Raw genomic sequence first — 22563 nt, 5'->3', positions numbered from 1 at the left:
TTATTGTTTTCTTAATCTTTAATTCCTCTGTTTCCATAGTGTGAGTGACTGCATCGTCAACTGTCCCTCTGTAATTAACACAAACTGCTTCCACGGGTCTCTAGAGAAACTGGAACTTCTTTGAAGTTTGTCAGTCTAAAAATCCAGCAAGACTGTAGTACATTATAGTATTTACATCCTGGTAGACTGGAAGGAGGGTATTTTAATTTATAGTTACGAGTTTATTCCATGGAAATCTTTACTGTATACTCGAGACATTTCTGTGCATATTCCTCTGGTCCTAAAATTCAATTCTTCTGTTTTCAGTAAACGCTTCTTTTTCTTTTTTTCTCCATAATTCTTAGAGTAATTTCTCCCACTGCTGAAGCATTATATCTGATAGAAGGGTGGATGTGTCAGCTGTTAATCAATGTGAGAATACCTAGCCACGTGGAGGAGACAAATTGATGTCTATAATGAGTGAACTCATCTATGATATTGGATCACATAGAATCCACATACAATGAATCTTAGCTGCTGCATATGATTGATAAGAGCTTGCAGCCTGCCAAGTCCAAGAAGGAGAGTTTAGAGATGAGTTCTCATGCTCATAAAACTGCTTATGTTTGAAGAACAGTCTCCATGTTGAGGAGATACAGAAGAGAAGAACTTCAGGTCCTGTGATCCTTATTAAAATGTGCATTTAGCCATCAAATTAGTCCTCTCATAAAACCGAGAGTACTTCATCTTTTGCTTAAGCAGAGCAAAAATTGTAAAAATGATGAGAGAAATATTTGTCATTCTGGTCAGAGAAAATGTTGAAAGAAAGTCAAGTTGAAATATTAATCCATTTAGTGCTCTTTTTCATGACATGCTTTCTTGTTAATTCAAATTTTTTTATCAGACATAAAAAAACTAACCCTGTTCTCTCATTGTCTGTCTTATTCATCATACTTAAATCTTCGATGACATCTTGTTGTCCACATGGAGCCACCGTTTATATATATGTATATACAACCGTATAAGCTGTAAGCACAATTTCTGTTTCAGGGTAAATAAGGAAACCAGGAGGTGACCGAGAAAACTCTTATTAAACAGAAAGTGTCTAAGTCAGTTGCAAATGACATAAAAAAAATAATGGCAGAGGTTTACTCCCAAGTCTTCCATACATTAAAGCTTTGGTCCCCTATGCTCTGGGTTCCCAGCAAGAAAATCACTTTATGGTCATGACGTAAATGCAGAGAATAACCAGCTTATATGACAGAAAGAGAGGCATAATGATCTGAACAAAGAGATGAGAGAGAAGCTTTCATATCCGTCTTTAACTTGGGCTTCTGTTGTTGCCTTAAACAATTTATATTTGTCTCTACAACAGACATAATGCTTGATGTTAGTATACTGAAGGAAGTTGTAACAGGTGATGTTAATGTTGGTTTTATCTTAAATTTATTAAAAAATAATTAAAATAAAATAAAGGCAAGCCCTTGCCTCATACATATATTTTTAATAGAGAATTTGGGATTTGACTTTATTAAATGAACAATCTTGTTACATGGATATGTTTCTCAACCTGAGAGGTACTCGCTTTTCAAACTGCAGGTCTGTTGAGCAGTGTGGTACCAGAGGGCTGCAGGCAGTGAAGAGGAATCAGTCTCTTCCTCCTGCCCACTAGAAGACATGCAGGGCTTATGAGAAAGGAACTTTTCTCTCCCCATCTCAGCTGATACTGTCATTCCTACTGTGCCTTTGGAGATGGGAATAACAAGACAGACATCTACTAATGCTGCAGATTTGTTGGTAAAATGCCTGGGTTCCATTTCCAGTCTTTTATTATGCTATCTTCTGGAATGACTTCAGGAAACACAAGCGTTGACCTTTTCACACTTCAGTTTACCCATCTGTAGAACTGGGATAAGAATCCTGACCTATTTTTCAAGCCAAATTAAATCCCTTTTCAGTTTAGAGGTTGTTAACATTATATAGGAGAGAAGAATAGAAAAGAATGCTGGCTTCCTATGTTTAAATCTGCAAATAATAACACAGGATGGAAATTGTGCCTAAGGGCATGTGATAAAACAGTTGTGCCTTTCTATGCACAGGGCATTATATTATTACAGGGTAAAGGGGGAGAAGAGGTGTGACTCACTTTTTCAGTGAAAATTTCTGCTTTATTTCCATATTTATTTTAAATACAGCAGTTTTAGGAGACCTGTTGGTTTTGAGTCTGGATGCATATTACAGCAGATGCCTAAAAAGGACATGTTTCACATTATACAAAGCCATACCTGAATACGCACATCTGTGTAGCTGTAGATACCATTCTGAATTTATATACAGAATTTATATACAGAACAGCATTGGTCCACTCAAAATAGAAACATGATTTTAAACTACATTTTCCTATTGAAGAGATCAATCTGTTAACTGAATATAATGAAGGCAAGTTCTGTGAATTCTTTTCTTTTACAGTAGTTTTTACTTCGAAATGCAGGCACCACTATGGGTCCTACCAATGTGGCATTGTGAAGGCCCAAAATGATTACAGGATTTTATGAGATGGTTATTGTTACTTAACTGAAACACAGTGAAAGAGCAGTTGTGTACAGCACAAGAAGAATGACCTTGTATTTTATTTCCCTGGTTCTGTTTCAAAATATATGAGGCCCTTTGTGTAAGACAAATGCCTCCGATTTTTCTTGAATTCACTTCCTTGTATTGGATCTCATTCTCCAGTCTCATTGTTCACATGGTCAAGGTTCTGTTCGCTGCAGCATTTGAACAGCACTGATTTACATACCAGTCCAAATTAAATGCTGAATCTGAACACCTTGAAGCTTTCTGAAAATATGAACCTGGATTCAGAACTGCTCTGGGGCTTTCTTAGTTACATCTGATAACGTCCTTCCTAAGTTTGCCCTCTCTGCTACAGCACAGACACGTACTCTTATCTGAAAAAGAAAAAACAAGCCACCACACCTATTTATTGTACATTTCATCATTTTGTACACATCCATGTTTTAATGTCTGTTAACTGCTCTAAACTCATAGGTTTCTGAGAATATATCGGGGAAGCAGCGTCCCTGTGTGTGTGTGAACACATTATGTTTCTACACCCACATCCATCCACGTTCGAATAAATGTACATGTATACTGCATATATAGTACACATGCATTCTCAATGCATGCTTACTATATATACTATATAGTGATTGAGAAGGTGTTAGAGATCTACAATCTAGAATGAGTGTTAGGTATTTTAATTCTGTGCTGAATGAAGTGGATAGAGAGGGTTTGTTACTCATTAAAGAAATGCTTTAATAAATTTGTTCCTTGTATTTTTTGATAAGGTGTACTTTATTTACCATATTGCACTTGTGAACGTGATCCTGAAATAGATTGTTATTCAACATATGTAATAGGACATATATTGAGAAAGAAATCATTTTGAATGTCCCCAACAACAGTACATCTAATGCTGCCTTCCTGTGAGGATGAAAATCACAAGTGAAACTTAATTTCTGTTATCAAGTAGATGAACTGTTGCTGTAACCTCACCTGTGACAGGAGGGGAATGATCAAGTAGATAGTTACTCAGGTGACTACTTCTGAATAGTGCTTTATATTGTTTTGCAGCCAGAAAGAGTAGAAGCTATTTTCTTCGTTTACATAACAGAATCAAGGGGTTGCTGGTCTTTCCTTTGGGAGACCTGCTTTTCTGTGGGTATCATTCTGTTACTCCCAGGGAATTCAATAACTGTTGTGTAGTTACTTTGTTTTCTGCAGTAAGTTAACAGTTATGTCTTCAGGAACAGTACAGGTATTATCTCAATACTCAGACAGTGTTTAAATGCTTAACTAATGGCGTGTTTGGAACTTATTTCTCTACGTGTTCCTTTCCAGCTGTCTTGCTTCTCCACATCTTCCATATTTTCACTCTAACAGAATCTTTAAGGTGCAGAAAATGATCATTTTAAATTTTAGGCTTGCATGTTTCTTCCTTCTCCTGAAAGTCTAAAAATCATTCAGTAGACATGAGGGATATCTGCTCATTTCTTAGGCTGGTGAATTGATTTCCATCTATGTATTGAATTACAGAGCTGTAAAAAAGTTCAGGTCAAATGGGAAGTAAAGAAAGGAGGAAAGACAGGAGTAGATGGAATGGGATGGGGGAAGAAGGTTTAGAACAACGTGACAAAACTATATTCAGTATTGTTTTAGACAAACCCTTATTCCTAAACAAGTCAATTTTAATTTCTTAGTTCCAATGAGATGGTTAAATGTTAAACTTGTTCAAATTGGTTCTGAGAAAGTTTAAGCCTTTCTGTCAGTTCTTTACAAACCTAGGCTTTGGACTTTCACTGACCAATCATCTTGTAAAAAAACATATAAGCTATGATTTATGTGCTTGAAACATTGCACTCATTTAACATGTCAAATAAGTTTCTATATTTCTACCAGATCTAATTCTTTTGTATAAAAATTACGCTTTAAACACCAGTTCAAGACGGAAGAAATGACATGTTTTGTAAGATGCTCTTGATTATTTCTATTGGGGAAAAAAAAAGTGTGAACGTTTGCTGCCTTTTAGGACTGTAGCCCAAAAAAAGACTGTAAAGCTGCATCAATACGTTTGTGGAAATAAATAAATAAATAGCTAAGAAGAAAGCAGCTGTGGTGAGGATATGCACTTCTGGCACCTGGTGGTTAGAGCAGAAAGCTGCACAGGAAAGTAATGGAAGAGAAAACAAAGGCTTCAGTAAAAGAGAATTTGAAAGTGATGGGACCAAGCGTTACCAAAGAGGGAGACAGGAATAAGAAACTCTCACTGTTCAGAAATTTAATGAATTGGCTCAATTTAAAGGTAATGGATTCCTCAAGGCACATACATCACACTCAAGTTTTCCGGCTTTTCTTCTGTAATTACTTTTAAATTTTTGGATAACATTATTTTGGATTTTTCATTTGATGAGTTTAATAAGTAAGATTTTTTACAAAAATGAATGTACTTTAAATGCCTTTAAACCTTTGACTGTCTACTTGAAGTTTTGAGATCATGGGGGAGAAGGTTTTTAAACTACTTTTGTAAAGTTTTAAGGAATAACTCATCTATTTGAATTGTCAGTTGTGGAATTTTCTGTGTGAAAGGTTTTCATATAAAATTTTACTTAAGTTGAGAGAAAGTAAGTGATTTGCTTTGTTGTCAAAGAAGAAAAGGTAACCTTGGAATATTTTGCATCTAAGTTTGTTTGAAACTTTTCAGGGATCTTAAGAAATAGCATTTTTCTTTCAGAAAGTCAGCATGTTGTATTTTCTGGAATCAGGTGCTCAAGGTCATCTTCTCCGTGCATAAAGGGTCTTCTGAAAAAAAGCATAATCAGCACAGTTTTGAACACATATAGAATAATACTGAATAATGTTTTAGTGTATACACTTGCTTTATGCAGCAGTTTTGGAAAATGAAAATTGCCATTCAATTTATACAAGAACACTGTGATCCACTGTATCTAGTACTCCCAAAGCTTCAGGTTATATCTTCAGTTCACCAGATTTACCAGTGAATGCTTGTACCTTTTCTTTTAGAAATGGTAATACTCAGTGCAGCTTGCTCTGTATCATGACAAAGATTTAAATGAACATGTATATATTTGTAAATGTTATTGGTACTTTGTATTCAAATAATTTCTTTGTAATTACACATCTGACCACATTTTAAGCATTTGCTTGAATTGTGTAGGCTGTTCAAAACATCTAGTGTTTATTTCATGTTTGATTTTCTATTCATTAGGTAAAAACATGCATATTACAGTATATATTTTCTTCGCAAAATAGTGAAGCACGCCTCATACTTTACTTGTCATTAGTAATATCATATTATGTTTTATCTCTACTATCCGGTGGCATATGTCATATGTTGGCTATTGATTTATTTATTTTTAATACTGACTGAGGTATATGCTTATAGCAATGAATAAAAAGCAGGGAGTCTGCTGGACTGTCTGCTAGGATACATATGTAATGAGTGTAAAAATCTAAGTGCCCTGTGTGAAACTTGAATACAATCTTACTAATGCTTTTGTCTCTAGCTCACCTAAAGCTTTATGAGGAGGGACCACCAGGTGGGTGGAAAAGCGTAACGTTGTCTGTCTCTGTCTAGTATTTGGTCTCTCTTGTTGTTGTAAAGGTGGTATGTACCTTTCCTTGATAGAACGGGAATGATAAAGGCAGAGTCTGCAGTACCTACTGGTATTTAGGACTAAAAAATGAATAAAGACTACTGCAGTTCTGTAGTGTAGATGAGGAACTATTTTCATTATTCTAGCTTGAGGGACTGCAATTTCAGTTGCAGCTATCCTGCTACAGTGAGTGGTACTTAGGTCGGTTTCCCTGACTTTCAGATCCATCCCACAATGCTACATGTCAAAGTTTGAAAAGTTGAAATTTGAAGACAGATCAGAGGGATATCGCAACAGAGAACTGATATATTACTTTCCTCTAATTTGGTTGTCTGTGAGCAAACTCCGGGTAAACATAACCCATTTTAGGGAGTATTTTCTATCCCTAATGCTTGGGCTTGTTATAATCAGGCAGTGCTTTTTTTAATGAGCCTTGAAGGGAAGACTGCAGCTGTAGTGAGAATCGGGCTGGAGACGTTCATTCTGAAGTTGTGGACTATACTTTTCCATTGTGAGATGTTCCTTATGTCAAAACAAGATAACAGCTGAATATAAGCAAAAAGACAAAGTGAAATAATTTAATAAATGTTGAGAAATTTCATAGCAGCATACTTCTACAGATCTGAGTAAATATTGCATATAGAAATGGCAGCTGATTTTGTGTGTGTGTGCAAGAACTAAATTTAGCCTGTACTAGTTCAGTATTAGACAGTTTTGGTGGATTAAAGGAATTACAGCTTTTAGATGATGATGTAAGTGATCATCACAGAATCACAGAATCACAGAATTGTCTAGGTTGGAAGAGACCTCCAAGATCATCTAGTCCAACCTCTGTCCTAACACTAACAAGACCTCCACTAAACCATATCACTAAGGACTACATCTAAATGTCTTTTAAAGACCTCCAGGGATGGTGACTCAACCACTTCCCTGGGCAGCCTATTCCAATGCCTAACAACCCTTTCAGTAAAGTTCTTCCTAATATCCAACCTAAACCTCCCCTGGCACAACTTTAGCCCATTCCCCCTCGTCCTGCCACCAGGCACGTGGGAGAATAGACCATCCCCCACCTCTCTACAGCCTCCTTTAAGGTACCTATAGAGAGCGATGAGGTCTCCCCTGAGCCTCCTCTTCTCCAGGCTAAACAACCCCAGCTCCCTCAGCCGCTCCTCGTAAGACTTGTTCTCCAGACCCCATGATACTTGAAGAAATTAAGTGACTCTGAAGCCCTGTCCTGTTGCCTCTGAAATTTCATGATGAAAGTCCACTCCTGGTTGTTACATGTACATTAGTACATCTTAAAAAATAAAACAGCATTCAGGCATTTTTGCATAAATAAAAGCAACTTGTATTGGAACTGTTACAGCATGTTAGAGTTCCCCTGCACATTCGATCAGTTATCTCAGGTTACAAAAGTTATGTTGTCTGTGCAAACTGTCAGTAAGTGAGCATCTGAAGAGTCTCGTCTGCTCAGTTCATCTTTCCCTGACAACTCAATTGCTGGCATTTTCCATTTCCCTCACATGAAGTAGGATTCTGATGGTGGTGTGGAGGCCACAGAAACACTTAGATCTTTGGAGTTCCAGGCCACCCATGTAATTTACTGCTTGCTTGGAGACCGGGCAAATGAGCATGCTGTTCAGTTTATCCATCCCATAAAAATGTCTTATTTTTTCCCTCCTTTCCAATGGAACAAATAAGTAAACATCACAGAGTTGTTCATGAAACAGAAACTCCTACCACTCAACTCTGCTCTAAAATGTGTTAGCAAAGATTTAGGCTGTAAATCATTGTTTACAGCTATTTGAATAGCAATTTAGAGATGAGTAATTCATTTTTAGTTCAGTTTCATTTCAGGCATCTTAACTTACAATGTAGGGGAGAATTGGAAAGGAATAACTTACCACATTTCACGTATAAACCAACTTACCCTGATTCATATTCCAGAGTATAGTATTCTTGCAAAATTAGCTTTAATGGCCAAAATGGTAGAAAACACTGCTGTGTAAGTTATCCCAATGTATTGAGTACCTCTTCCTTTGTTTCAGGTCATTCCATGTTAATGTTTAAAACTCAGATATTAATATCTTCAGACACCTCTTCATCTGTTAACTCAGTTCTCAATATGCAATTAAAACATCAGCCTGTATATAATATAATTGTCAGTGACTGTTAGCCTAGAATACTTTTTCCCAGTCTGTATGAAGACACTAAGTGTTGCAGTATTTTTCTTATTAATTTTTTGGGCCAGGATGGTTGCTTGGAAGATTCATGATTTCTTTCTGCAAATTTTTTCCTTATGAAGTTAAAAATCAGAAGCTTTGTGTATACTTTCATATAAGGATACATACCTTTTATATACGTGTATATATATATATATATGTATGCAAACATGCATATATTTATAAGATACATTAATATATTTCCAAAGTAGATTTCTGGAGGCACAGTGCTTTGTTATACCTGCTACTTCTGCTTCCTGGCCCAGTTATCAGATAGGATCACATCATATAGACAGAAATACGAAGCTACGAATACTTTGTGTAGCAAATTAGTGACAAATAGGACACTCAACTGCAGGTCCACACAGAAATATTATCAGGTAGACAGATGTGCGTGCTTCTGCAAGCAGCTTTGATTTATAGGCGTGTCAGTCCCTCTGTGGCCCTTCGTGGACTCCCTCTGCTAGCTCCATGTCTCTCTCATACTGGGGAGCCCAGAACCAGACACAGTGCTCCACGTGCATCCTCAGCAGTGCTGATTAGAGGGGAAGGATCACCTCCCTCAACATGCTGGTAGTACTTTCCCTAATGCAGCCCAGGATACCATCAAGTTTCTTTGGTACAAGGGCTCATTGCTGGCTCCTGTTCCACTTGGTGTCCACCAGGACCCAAAGGTCCTCTTCTGCAAAGCAGGGTTGCAGCCAGCATGCATGGGTGCCTGGGGTTGTTCCTCCCCAGGTGCAGGACTTTGCATGTCTCTTCCTTTGCATGTTCCTGTCAGCCCATTTCTCCAGCCTGTCAAGGTCCCCCTTGATGGTCCCACAGGTGTATCAACGACTCATCCCCGTTCTGTGTCATCTGCAAACTTGATGAGGGTGAAAAGACTCTGCAACTCTGCACTCTTAACGTATATTCATAAATGAACTGGAAAAGTGAGCAGGAGATGGGAAAGCTTGCACCTGAAATGGAATTAATAAGTGTAGAAAAGAATAAGACCTGAGAACGCACAATGCAAATTTATCTCATGAAAATGCCAAAGTAAAAAAGCAGCAAACATTTGAAGACTGAGGGATAATGGCAAAGGAAATCCAAAATGAAGAACTTTAAGTTTTGCACGTGAGGAAGAAAGAAATCCTAAGGGGAAAAAAAAATAAATCCTAAATTCACATATATAATGAACTCTGATCAGGTCATCACTCTTTAAATACAAGACCTTGATAGGACCTTGATATTGAAATAGATCTTGGGAAATGTCATTTCAGTACTCAGTAGTGATCAACCAATGGTGGTAGGAAGCAGTAGGACAGAAATAAAAGATAAATACGTAGATCACTGTAATGCCAGTGCTTAAATGCCCACATTTTGAATTTGGTGGGAAACTGTAGTTTCAGAAGGGGACAGTAAGTTTGATCAAAATTACGGAACGTGCTCTTTATGAAAAAAGACTATATAGACTAGTATGCTGTCAACTGAAAAAGAAATAATCAATGAGTTTATGATGGAGATCTCTAAAATTGTAACAAATAGCAAAAGGGTAAATAGTGAACGTTTGTCTTCTAGTGCACATATTGCTGACATCAAATGAGACTAACAGGTGCAGATTCCAAATAAAAGGGTCTTTACCTAACGTGTAATTAATTCTTTGCTGCAGGATGTTGTCTGCTTCCAGGAGTTTTAAAATCAGCAATGCACATTCATGAGAGGAATCCACTTGCAAACTGTTAAATATGAAAACAACATCTGTGGTTTAAAAAGTTCTTAATTGCAAATCATGTTGCTGGAAGAGCATGGGAGAAAAGTACAGCTACCTTTTTGCCTGTTCTTTTTTTTTTACATCACCTGCATTTTGGCTACTGTCAGAGACAGGATACTAGGCAAAATAGACTTTTGGCATGGCTCAATGCGGATACAATTTTGTTCATTATGAAGCTGAATGATTTTTATGTCAGAGTGACAACTGGGATACATATGGGATACATACGACTAGTCATCTTATGTATTACTTCAGTGAGGAATTTCCTCACAAAGTAATGTGAGCTGGAATATGTAATATGTTCTATATTTTTAGATTTTTATTTTGGTAAGACTCAGCTAAGCTTTTGTGCTTGACTTCAGAAGTTTAGACCTGTGTGTTTTAAAGTTTCTGAGGCCCAAGGTGTTTTCACTGTCTGGTTTCTGGTTTGAGTTTTGTAACTAAAGCGTTTTCAAGCGACGAGAGAGCTAACTCCCCAGTCTAACTGGTCTTCTGCTGTACATGTAGTGCTAGCTTCCTCACAGTTTTGCCCTTCCTCACAGTCCTGCCACTCTACACTTGGCAGTTCTGTTTATCTCTGTAGGGACTTGTAGAAATAGGAACAAAATAGACTTTGCAATGTGTTCCCAAACCTTCATAGATTAGAAATATATAATATGAGTAATCCCAGACAAAATAAGATGTTTTCACTTAATTCACTGACTTTTATTTCCTTCTGCTTTGTAGTGTCTCCTGGAAACCAAATTAGTTTCCTATAAGAAATCCAACTCATTTTACTGTTTTAATGTTCTACAACAAGTTTATCTCTCCAAATTAGAAACAATCTTTTACTTACACAGCTATTTTTTCTCTACTATGACTCAGTGAATCTCTGCTGTGAAATCTACTTGATTGGGTAAATCTCAGGTACTTTCACTAGGTGCTAACTATTTCCCTGAAAGTGATCTGGATAGATTTCAGAACTTGGAAAAGTGATTTGACCTAGGCCAGAGGTATCTACTTGTCCTGCTTCTATGTGCAAAGAGGACCTGCATGATTAACGTTGGTGTATGTTGCCTAATGGATTTAAAATACATATGGCAAACTGTAGATGCAAAAAGTGTGAATGTAAAGGATGAAAGTACAGAAAAAACAGTAGTGGGGAGGGAGGGAATGTTCGTTTTGTTATCATTATAATTCTGATGATAATGAAGTCCAAGTAAAGTTTTAGTATATCTGATGATAAATCTCTGTGATTAGCAAGACTGCTTTATATACCTGCCCTACCTACCTCCAATGGCAAACCATGGGATCTAATGGAAATTTAAGTTTCACTCTAAGGAGATTTCTGTTTTTACAATTACTAACCAGTTTATTTTTCCAACAATGCACATACAAAATGGAAACCCCACACTGCTGTGCTTTTTCATTAACTAAGTTAAAATCACTCCATATCTTTAGTTTTCACCAAGGCCTCTGTCCAGCTTCCTGTGTACTTTGCCAACATTTATGTTACTTTAAAGCAAGTATTTTATTGAACCTTTTTCAATATCCTGGTACACATAAAATAGTTTTCTAACTACCAGAAGAGGTAAAAAAAATCTATATCTATGCCACGTGTATGTCTGCTTTATCTCAGTATCTTAGGAAAAAAACAACTAGTCTTATGATGGTTTGCTTTAGCAGCAGTGGGTTATAATTATTGAGTGAAGGAAGCACCAAGTTGCATAAGTAAAGAGAATGCCCAAGTAAGTCAAAAACCCTCCAACTTTTATAATATTTTTCCTGGGATGGTCTCCTCTCAAAACAGAGAAAAAAGTGTACTAGAAACAGTAAATTAAAATTGTTAGAGCTGGTTGGAACTGAATTTGTACAGTGAGATTATTTACTTCTTGCTTGTTTGCCTTATGTGAATGACTAACATTCACATTTTTCATTGTTTTCTCAGTAATTAAATCCTAATTTGCTTGTGGTCACTTGTCAGGGTAAGAGCATTTCCCATCTGATTTGTATCCAATTTGTTTGTTTAAAAAGTCCTTCAGAGTACTGTTTGAATTGGGGATGGCTAACTTACTTATGCCTTACAGCCACTTTCTTCCTGGCAGGCTGTTTGTAGACCAGGCAAGCACAACAGGATGTTTCCACCATCAGTCTTCTGTTATCCAGGATAATGAAAGACTTTAAAACCTCAGAAAATATAAAAATCTTGAGATTACGTAAACCAGGGGATGTGCTGAAATGGAATGCAGTAAAGAACCACACCTTGACACCAGATCAGCTTGGGTCTGTAAGGGGAGACGGAGCCAGGCTCTCTTCAGTGGTGCTGGGTGACAGGACAGGAGGCAGTGGGCACCAAATGAAACACAGGAGGTTCTGTCTGAACATCAGGAAACACTTTTTCACTGTGTGGATGACTGAGCACTGGCACAGGTTGCCCAGAGTAGTTGTGGAGTCTTTGTACTTGGAGATACTCAAAAGTCATCTGGACATGGTTGTGTGAAACTGGCTCTAGGTGTGCTTGCTTGAACAAGGAGTCTGGACCAGATGACCTCCAGAGGTCTCTTCCAGCCTTCAACCATTCTGTAACTTTGTGCTTCTATGATGATTAGCTTTATTTCCATGTCAGTCTGAACGTCATTAAGGTATTGTAGCACCATGTAGTGGGAGGTCTTGTTGCAGCATTATATCTCAGCTGGCTCCAAAAACAATCCATAAAAACAGTATTTCATTGGCTGTTGGTTTTTATCCAATGGGTATTTCTTTTTGTTATTTAACTAGGAGAAACTACAATGGTAGAAAGAAACAAAAGAAGCTTATGCTGTAGAATGCCTGCTTACTGCATAGTAGACAATGTTTTAAATACGTTACAGTATATCAATGCATGATACACTTGCTTTTATGTAGTAACAGTATTTTAAGTAATGAATTAGGTTTATTAGTTCTTATAATCTAGTAGTTGCTAAGCATACTTTTATTTGGAATAAGCAAACTGTAAAAGAATCTCTACTTTCTATTCTACTCTATAACAAAGTTTAAACAAAGCAATCTCAAGAATTTATTTTGGAACTTTCAGCTAGAAGGAGTAATGAAAAGCACATGCCTTTGGGACTTTGGAACGTAAATAACTTAAAATGATGGTATCTTGCAAAATGTCTATCACAAAAAATAACACACAACTCATTTTTTAAAAATTCTTTAACTGTTTTCGTGCTGTCTTAGGTTTAATCTGCCGGGGTTCTTCCATCATTTTGTGGTTTCACAAACATTCATGGCAACGTAAGAGAAGAGGCAACAGAGAGTTAGGAATGGGTAGACATGGTGAAAAATCTGCTTTAGGTGCAGTAGAGGTCTATGCCGGCACAAGTTCGTACCCAAATCCTAAAGAATGTTGAGCACTGGGCAGTCCCAGAGAGACAGTAGATCTTTTGTTAAGATTGTTAGAAGCATTTTGAAAGCCTGTTGTTTGCTCTGGCTATCATGTGACCTTAAAGAGCTAAACTTCAAGTCACAATGTTCATAAAGTTCATGCCCTGCAAACTGAGCGCTTAAATAACTGAGGTGCCAGAAGGGTCACTGATTGTTCTGGCGACCTGAGGCAGCTGTTTCTTTAAGTGTAGTTTAGGTGAATGGATAAGCAGAGTTTGTGTCCAAAAAGCATATCAATAAAGAGTTAAAGGAAGAAAATCTAAAAGTGTGTAGATCTAACCACTTACGATTCAAAGAGAGCAGTTAGGCAGTTTTTCCATGCTGGGAAGCTCTAAGGAGAACCTCGTAAGAGAGGATGGAGGTGTTCAGATGAGTGATTCTGACTAGTTATAGTATTTATGTTTTTTATTTTGCATCTTGAAAAATATCAAACACTTCCTTCAGTTTTGTGTATCAATTCAGTTGCTTGGATATAGCTTCACCTGCGTGTCAAAATATTTGGAAAAAAAAGTTTCAAATTAAAAGGTTCCTCATCATACAGACTTCAGGGTGACGACTAGGCTATGTTTTCTTTTCTTTTTTGCTCATGTATTCTCAAAAGAAAAATAATAAAACCACCTAACCACTGAAATATTTTACTGATCTGGTGCTTTGGTCCATATTTTGCTGATCTAATGCTGTTTTACTGGTTCTTATGTTCCAGGGAGATAGCATTGGAGAACATTTTCAGTAAAATTTAAACTCCTTGGACTATTTTGAGTCCTTGTTTAAATTAGGATCTGATTCCTTTTTTTTTTTTTTTTTTTTTTTTGTTCAGGAAGCAGAAGCCAGCCAGGGAACTGGAAATGAACCATCAGATAAATTTTGATTTGGAAGCAGATGGAAGTGGAGTCTTAATAGAATGAACTCCAGTTGCTTGTTTAGGAGGGCTAGAGCATCTGGGCCAGTGTCTCACAGGAGACAGGCTTTTCTTAAATCATTACACAACTGTAATGAAAATTCTTCTCTTTCTTCTTCGGTCAAATGTAGCCACAGTATGGAGTGAGGGACACCATAGCATGAGATACAGGTTCTGGAGGTTCGTTTGGTAAATCGACATTACAGCCACCACTAAAACTATATAATCAATGCTCAACATTTTCAATTTTTCATTGCTGACATAAATTTCCCTGGCTTTAACTTTCATTCTCTGGGGTTTGTTATAGCCTCTCCAAATTAAAAAGAGTTATGTAGTATATAGTGTATTTTCCCTCGGACGTTACTTAATCTCTAATTAAGCTTCAAATGACAAACTTAAGAATTTTTTGCATCTCTTACTGTTGGGTACTTTTTCAGGTCTTTGTTTGAATTTGTGATTAGTCCTGTATCCAATTTGCATGTGTTTAGTGATTGTATATTTACAGTTCAGTTGAAATCATTTAATTTAATATATGCTTTTTTAGAATGTATGTGTGTGTGAATGCATGTATATGTCATAATATATCCTATCGGCTCTACTTTTATCTGCAAAGCTAACCCTTCTGTTTCTTCTTGTTGTTCCAGTCTGAAATATCTCCACCCCATCTTTCCCTCTCAGCATGGAATACCTCTTTGCTTTATCCTCTGTTCTCAGTAAGACCACTGAAGATCTTGTCATGTGGTCTCAGAACGAAAACGCTAATTACAACATTGCATTTAATTTTCCATCACCATTTGCAGAAGGTATTTTATTTGAGAGCCTGCATCTGCATTCTGGACCTCATGGTGTAGTATGAAATACACTATGCTTAAGATGTCATGTTGGTTTCTGACTCTAATGGAATGTACTTTTTTATCTTTACAGAGTACCAAGCTGCCATTTTGCATTTAAAGAGGGAACACAAAGAGGAAATTGAAACATTAAAGGTATACTTCTGTAATATTTTTTTTCCTTTCCCTGACTGCAATTTACAGATTAAAATAGTGCAACATATACTTACCTTCAAATAATAAAAAATTCTTTCTTTATAAAAGTTATATTCAGTTGACTGTCAATTCAGTTAAAATTAGTTTAGTTAAAATCCATACATGTGCTCACATAGGATGGCAAAAAGCAGTTTTTCATATTTCGCTTTCATAGTTTTGTTTGTTGTACTCAGCATGGAAGACATTCTTCCCTCTATCTTAGCGGCGCAGTACTTTTACATTTGCTTATCATATTAGAGCACTGACATTTAACTACTCACTCTTTCTCACCGAAATATACTTCTCATTAAGCAGACCACATATAGTAATCATCAGATTAGTATGAGTAGAGTGTTTGTATTACAGAATGTTTATTTATGTCTGCACAAAGGCCAGGACATAATAGCATAAAACCTATTAAACTGAGAAGGCTGAGTTCTTTGAGTAGGCAGGGTGGAACGATGGTAGCAGCTGGTGGCATGGAAAGGACAGGCGAGGAGTCTCTGGTCTGTGCAGTGAGCTCAGTGTTCTGCAGGAGTGAAGTGCACTTTCCTATTAAGCATCCGTTGAAATTTAGCACAGGGAAATGCAAGCTGGCACTGAAGTAAATATAACAATAATGTACAATAAACATTTAAAATAACTGTTATAAAGAATAGTGTAACTCTCCCACACAAGAAGATGGAAAGGAGGTTTATTCTTTTTGAGAGGTTATTTCAAAGAATACATGGTCTTGGTGAGAAACAAATCTGTGTTTGCACATTTCCAGCAACCCTGGAAATAGTGGCGGAGGAGGCAGGTACTCGTAGCAGTCCAGGAGGACTGAAGCTTGCCATGACCTAATTACTGGAGTGTTTTCTCTTTTTTTCACCTTTCATGAAATTCAGATATTTTAGTTGTAACACAATGTTCCGAATTTCACCTTTCATTAAAATAGCATTGGTGTTGCACATTTTGTTTTCCATAAGAATACATCTGCAAGAACCTGCAGGAGAAATAGATTCATTTGTTTGCTGCTCATAACTTTGAATGATAAAAATATGCTCTTTCAAATCAGATTATTATTTTTTACCTGGATTTTACCTGGATTATTTGAGTTTTTCTCATGTCGTGCTGTTTAGCTGCAGTTCTGTGTTATCTTGTTTAGTAGCAAGGAAATTGTGAATGGGTCATTTCCAGGCAGGTGGAATTGTGAAGTAACTTTCAACAATGAGTACACCATAAAATCTCACCATTATATATATATATAAAAATAGAATTTGAAGTGAGCTAAAATGCAAATGTTTGCTGTTCATGAAGTGGAAGAGTGATATAGTGGCAATTTCCGACAGACTGTTTGCTTAGATTTTATACATTTGTTTGGTGATTATTTTGATGCTTGACACTGTTTTATCTCAGACTATTTAGTTCCAAACCAGAAAAGGCTATAGAACTGTTTTGTAAGCCTTTTAGGTTATGATAGTGATGTGTAAGATCTATATCACAATGATCAGAAAAATAATTGATGCAGAAAAATAATAAGTTTACACAAGATGTAATTCAAACAGGGCCTTTTGAATTCAATTTAGGAGTTACTAAAAAGTCACAAGAGACCCTACACAAAGTTCTGTTTATAAGATTAATGATTTCTGAGGTATAGTGTAATTTTTCATTTTACAATATTGAATGACAATAGCAACTTCCTGTATCAAAGGTCGGTTGAAGCAAATACTCTGTTTCCAGTAGTGTCCAGCAGTGGGTGCTAAGAAAACAGATAAAATGCAGGCTGTAATAATGCCTTCTTCCTGTACAGTGGTTTTGTATTTGATTTGTTTTTCATTGGCAAATCTGAGTGCCTTCATTGTCTCTTACTCATTGTTTCTACTACCACTGCCTCCATGCCCCTTCCTTAGCAGTGTGCTTGATTTTTGGACCTCAGCCCAGCCTGGTATAAGGTGTCAGGTTCATAAAAGATGCATGGTGACTAAACTGCTGAGAAATGCTACCCAAGTATGCCATTTCCAGCAGTTAGTATTTTAAGGCTTTCCTGAAACAGAGTCTGCAGTCAGGTTAAGATATACAGTACCAATGAATAAATTACAATATCACATGCTTTTGTGACTTCTGAATGCTGTGCGATCTGAACAGTGTTCCAGTTTTTTCTCTGTATGTCCTTGACAACGAATTCCTTGTACTAGAATGTGACCCTTTGTAGATGCATCCTTTTTGTGTATACAATTGTTCAGAGCTCTTTAATTCTCTGGAACATAAAAAATGCAATATGAAAATCTCTCTATAGTGACACACTAATAATCTGAAAAACACTTACAGTGGAGATACTGAATTCCTATATTTTTGATATGTCCTATGTCACAGGAAGTTCAACACCTAGTTATTCAGTCTGCGAAGAGAATGTCAACTCTTACTGCAGCATGTTATTTTTTATAGTGAGTGAAATCTGACAGTCAGATGCTGCTTACATGGTCATGTTGCTTTGGTAAATCATAAATAGTTCTGCTTTTAAGTTTTAGTAGTTTTCTAAATGGAAGGGGGTATTATCTTCATTTGTGTTGTTTTTTTTTTCCCTTTTTTTCCTTTTATTTACAGCCCATCCACTTTGAGAGGTTCTTTCTTGTGTGATGTTCAAACATTCTAAAAAACATTTTTTCTCTGCACCTCTGTTATTATCCTTTATTATTTTGTATTTTATTTCATAGGAATTTTTCCTGGATTTTGTAATTCATTTAAAAATTATTGCATTTCCCTGAAGTTGCTTCAGTCTGTGATATTTAAAAACAGGAAAGGGACATGATACTTGTTCATTCTTTATGTTACCAGCATTTGCACTGGTAAAAGTAGAGTGCATTAAAAAAGGTCAGACATTGTCTGTATATGCTTTCTAGTGTCTTTTCATTATTTGAAGAAAGGTGAAAATACCTTTTTTAAGATTAAAAAAATATGAATTGCTATACACTACTGTATTTGTAGAACTTCACATTATAAAACTTCATATGAGACCACATAGAGAAGTCGTATTGTGTCATGATTTAGTGTAATACCTTGTTGCATTTTATACTTTAAAGATGTAACAGAAAAATATGGTGGTAGATATCCTGACTATTGGAAGTGTTTGAGTTAAATGTGATTTTGTATTATGCACTGAAGAAACCTACGGTCAGAAATTTCTCTGAACCAGCTCTTTTGCAATCTGATCCAAATCCTGTATTGTGTATTTATGAAGAAAGTTGTTCATTATACTTTCTGTATTAAAGATGAGGAGTGAGACTCTTATTCTTTCTTACTCCTAAAATGCTTAGAAAAACCTTAAGGAGCACTTGAAGGTATGTGTGGGGGAAGATTCTCAAGAAATTATTAAACCGCCCTCTGAAGGTAAAAGCAAACAACGAAATCCTGGCTGTGTAGGGGAACTACAAAGAGTACGATTACAGGGCCACAGCAAAGCATTGTAGAGGTGGTAGATAAGCTCAAAGAGGCATGTGTTTTTTAAGAGGATCTTCACTGCTGAGTTGATTAAGCTGGGGGGGGCACCATTCAATTGGAATGGTCTGGATTTTGAGCAACTAAGGTTATTGTAGACATTCCTTGCCTAGAACAGTTAGTCCTTAGCTATGTCAGAGAAAAAAAAAAGTTATGCATAATCCATCCCATTGAATTTATATATATCATGGCTTGTTAGTGAGAGGTCTGTTTACTCTTCAGCAATTATGAAGTGTTTTATACTTCTGTCCTGAAGGGTATGTAACCTAATCTTTTTTTTTTTTCTTTTGTAAGTTATATTTTTCCTTGAGTACGTGAAAGCAATTCAGAATGGATTCTTATTGTTTAAGATTTGTTATTGCTATGGTCATAACCTGTAAACTTCATTGGAATTAGAGCTTTACCCATACCGCCAGTTTGGAAGGGTTGGTGTTGATGCTCTAGGCAGTTGAAGTTGCAGTGAATGTAGCAGTCGTGAAGGATGTAAAACAATTGCTAGAAAGGAAGGGGGAATGACATACTGTGGTTATTTGATGGTGCTCTCTTTGTTTTGATAGTGACATGAAGCTTTTTTCTTTTTTTCGGTGTCACTTGAAATCAATTCTAGTCATGTAATGTGCATATTAATTAATTTAAGATTACAAAATATTTATTACACCAATTGGATTACTGACAAATCTGTGCCATAATAGTGCATAACATCTCTGAACAGGTTTGTTAACGTACGTAATTCAATCGAAACATCCACATGAAGGTAATCTGTAGAAAGGGCAATATAGTAGAGGTAAATACTTAATTTTCACCCATTTGATTTCAGCTACATTTACTAGCTGATGTGTTCAAGGCATTCCATGATTTTTTACCACTCTTGTTTCCAGAACCGAAATGATGTGCTTTTAAGACTGTCCCCTTCCGTTCCCTCCCGCGGAAAGGCCTTTCCTGCCGCCGCCGCGAGATGGCGGCCGAGCCCTTCCGCAGCAGCCCGCGGGGAGGCCCCGCCTTCCTCCCCGCCCGCCGCCGGCTTCCTCTGGAGCGGGGATTGCGGCGCACCTGGCAGAAGGAAAAGTTCAGTTGTTCAGTACATAAATAGCAGCTGTCATCATCATCATAGGACTGTAGAATCACAGAATGGTTTGGGTTGGAAGGACCCTTAAGGACCACCCAGTTCCACCCCCCTGCCATGGGCAGGACACTTCCCACCAGACCAGGTTGCTCCAAGCCCCATCCAGCCTGGCCCTGGACGCTTCCAGTGATGGGCCATCCACAGCTTCTCTGGGCAACCTGCTCCAGGGCCTCAGCACCCTCTGAGAAAGGAATTTCTTCCAAATATCTAATCTAAATCTACCCTCTTTTAATTTAAATCCATTCCCCCTTGTCCTGTCACTTCACCCCCTCACAAGGAGTCCCTCCCCAGCTTTCCTGCAGGACCCCTTTAGGCCCTGGGAAGCCACTGCTATATGGTCTCCCCATCATCTTCTCTTCTCCAGGCTGAACAACCTCAACTCTCTCAGCCCCTCTTCACAGGAGAGGTGCTTCAGAAAAGTCAGACTGTTTTTCCCTCTAGAACCAAGTCTACAGTATCTAATAACCAGCTAGATGAAAATGACTTAATATTAAATCAAAATGTTGTAACAGGACTGCTGAATCACAAAATGAAGGAAATAATGTGAATGCAATAATTTAATTGTAGTACTTAATCAGTAATCCAACACAAGGGCACAGTATACTTTTATTTTTTTCTGTAAGCTCATTTGATAAAATGTGTGAAAAGAAGTTATTACTTTTCCCTAATTTCTCCTTTAGAGCAAAGGTACCAAAATCCTCTCCTCTTCAGTTACACTGAAGTGCAATACTGCTTTTGGATGATGGAGTCAAAGTCTTTAAGCTTTTCTCTAACTATACTCTGTGCATGGATCTTCTCTCTGATACACTTTATTGTGCTTCCACCAACTCACTACATCTTTTGCATCTTTCCCAACCCAGAATGCTAGTGTCTTTAGCCATAAATCACAGCTTTTTATAATAATAAAATATTTTTATAAAATAATATAAGCGAATATATAATTATGTATATCATGTGATTATATGAGATATGTAATGATGTATGATACATATACAATGATCTATATAATATTAGCTATTTGATAAATAATATAGAAACCATAGATCATCTGTAAAATATAATTATATAATTTTAATGTAAGTATATAAAATTATTATACAATTGTATTATGTATTATATAACATTATTCTAAAATAATAATAATTCTAAAATATTCTGTGATAATAATATATAATGTTCTAAAATAATAGAAGTCTCAAAGTATCCAGCTGCAAATTTTAGAAAGAAATGCCTGTAGTTGCCACTAATACAGTAACTATTGTATTATTGATATTTAGGAAATAGTCAACAGTAATGCAGTTGGTGTGTAGCTGCCCATGACATTATGAAATAATGGGCTGGCCTCATTTAGAGAAGAGTGTATCATGGGTTTTTCATAGCAACCTTTGTGATCTCCTAAGCAATTTTCACAAAGGATTCAAGAGCTGAAACGTAGAACTGAGTAGAAAGTAGTTTCCTTTTCACAAAAGAACTTGCTTAACTTTGAAAACAATTTTGTATCACAAGCTCAGTCTAAAGACTAGAGCCTTAAAGTTTCACAGAAAAAGACATATGAAAGGGAAAGTCACAACACCAATCAAAATTGTGTGATACTTTCAAAGTGATTTTTATTTGATTCTGAGATCATGAAGGTATAGAAACATTTTCTTAGTTACTGAATGAAGAAATAAAGCTTTCCCTATGTGATGACATCTTCATTCTTTTTATAAATTTATTTTTAAATCTGTTATGCTTCACAGTTCCTTTCCTGACCATTTGTCTTTTCACTTTCTCATTCATTTTCCCTCATGGTCAGTGAGGGAAATTCCTTTTGTGAATGTCTCTATTGCTCTTTAATTGTATTTTGAGTGTAACAAAAGGTGCTACTTCTCCCTGATATATTTTGAAATTTGTAATTAAGTTGTGAGAGGTAATGATGAATAGTGTTGAAAGTTGCTGCATGCCAGAAACCTTATCAAAAAAACTTTTATGGAATTGGGTAATTTTACTTTTATTTTGACAATTTGAAATGCTTTTTACTTGCATATGAAAGTGAAATTACAGCTTCAGAAGCAACAGCAGAAATTAGATGCTTTAACACCAAATCAAAACATTTTAAAATCTTGTATTTTGTCTAAATCTTCTCATTCTAAGAATAGTCTATAACAGAAAAGTGATTTTTTTCGAACGAATTCAACTGAAAAAATTCTGACCTGTATGCTCATAGGTAGGCATCTTTAAGAAATTTTTTAAAATTCTTCCCCCTCCCATCACCCTTCAGTTTTGTGTGTGCATATGTGAAATCTTTCATAGGATAGGTATTTCACAATTTTTCAAATCTGCTATTAAACTGTGTGGGCCAGTAAAGAATAGTGTTGAGAGCTCTGATATGCCAGAGTTCTTAGCAAAACCACATTGAAGTAGTGGATAATATGCTGACTTTTGGTAACACAGTTTTGCTTCAGGATGCTAAGATTAATGTTTTTAACTTTTACAAGATTAAATGCATATGTAATGTGGCTAGCTGCT

General features: G+C 36.5%; 1 protein-coding gene across 1 annotated transcript in view; it reads left to right on the top strand.

Annotated features, from left to right (window-relative positions):
- The window catches only part of FMN1 (formin 1), a 141561-nt gene that overhangs the window by 6799 nt on the left and 112199 nt on the right, over positions 1-22563 (top strand). The window contains exon 3 of the mRNA XM_035539549.2: positions 15355-15416. Within this exon, the coding sequence (XP_035395442.1) occupies positions 15355-15416 (62 nt within the window). The remainder of the gene's footprint in view (positions 1-15354; positions 15417-22563) is intronic.

This window comes from Cygnus atratus, chromosome 5 (assembly GCF_013377495.2).
Source record: "Cygnus atratus isolate AKBS03 ecotype Queensland, Australia chromosome 5, CAtr_DNAZoo_HiC_assembly, whole genome shotgun sequence".
Taxonomy (NCBI): Eukaryota; Metazoa; Chordata; class Aves; order Anseriformes; family Anatidae; genus Cygnus; species Cygnus atratus.
Note: the sequence above shows the minus strand (reverse complement) of the source record. Positions and strands in the feature narration are given on the sequence as shown.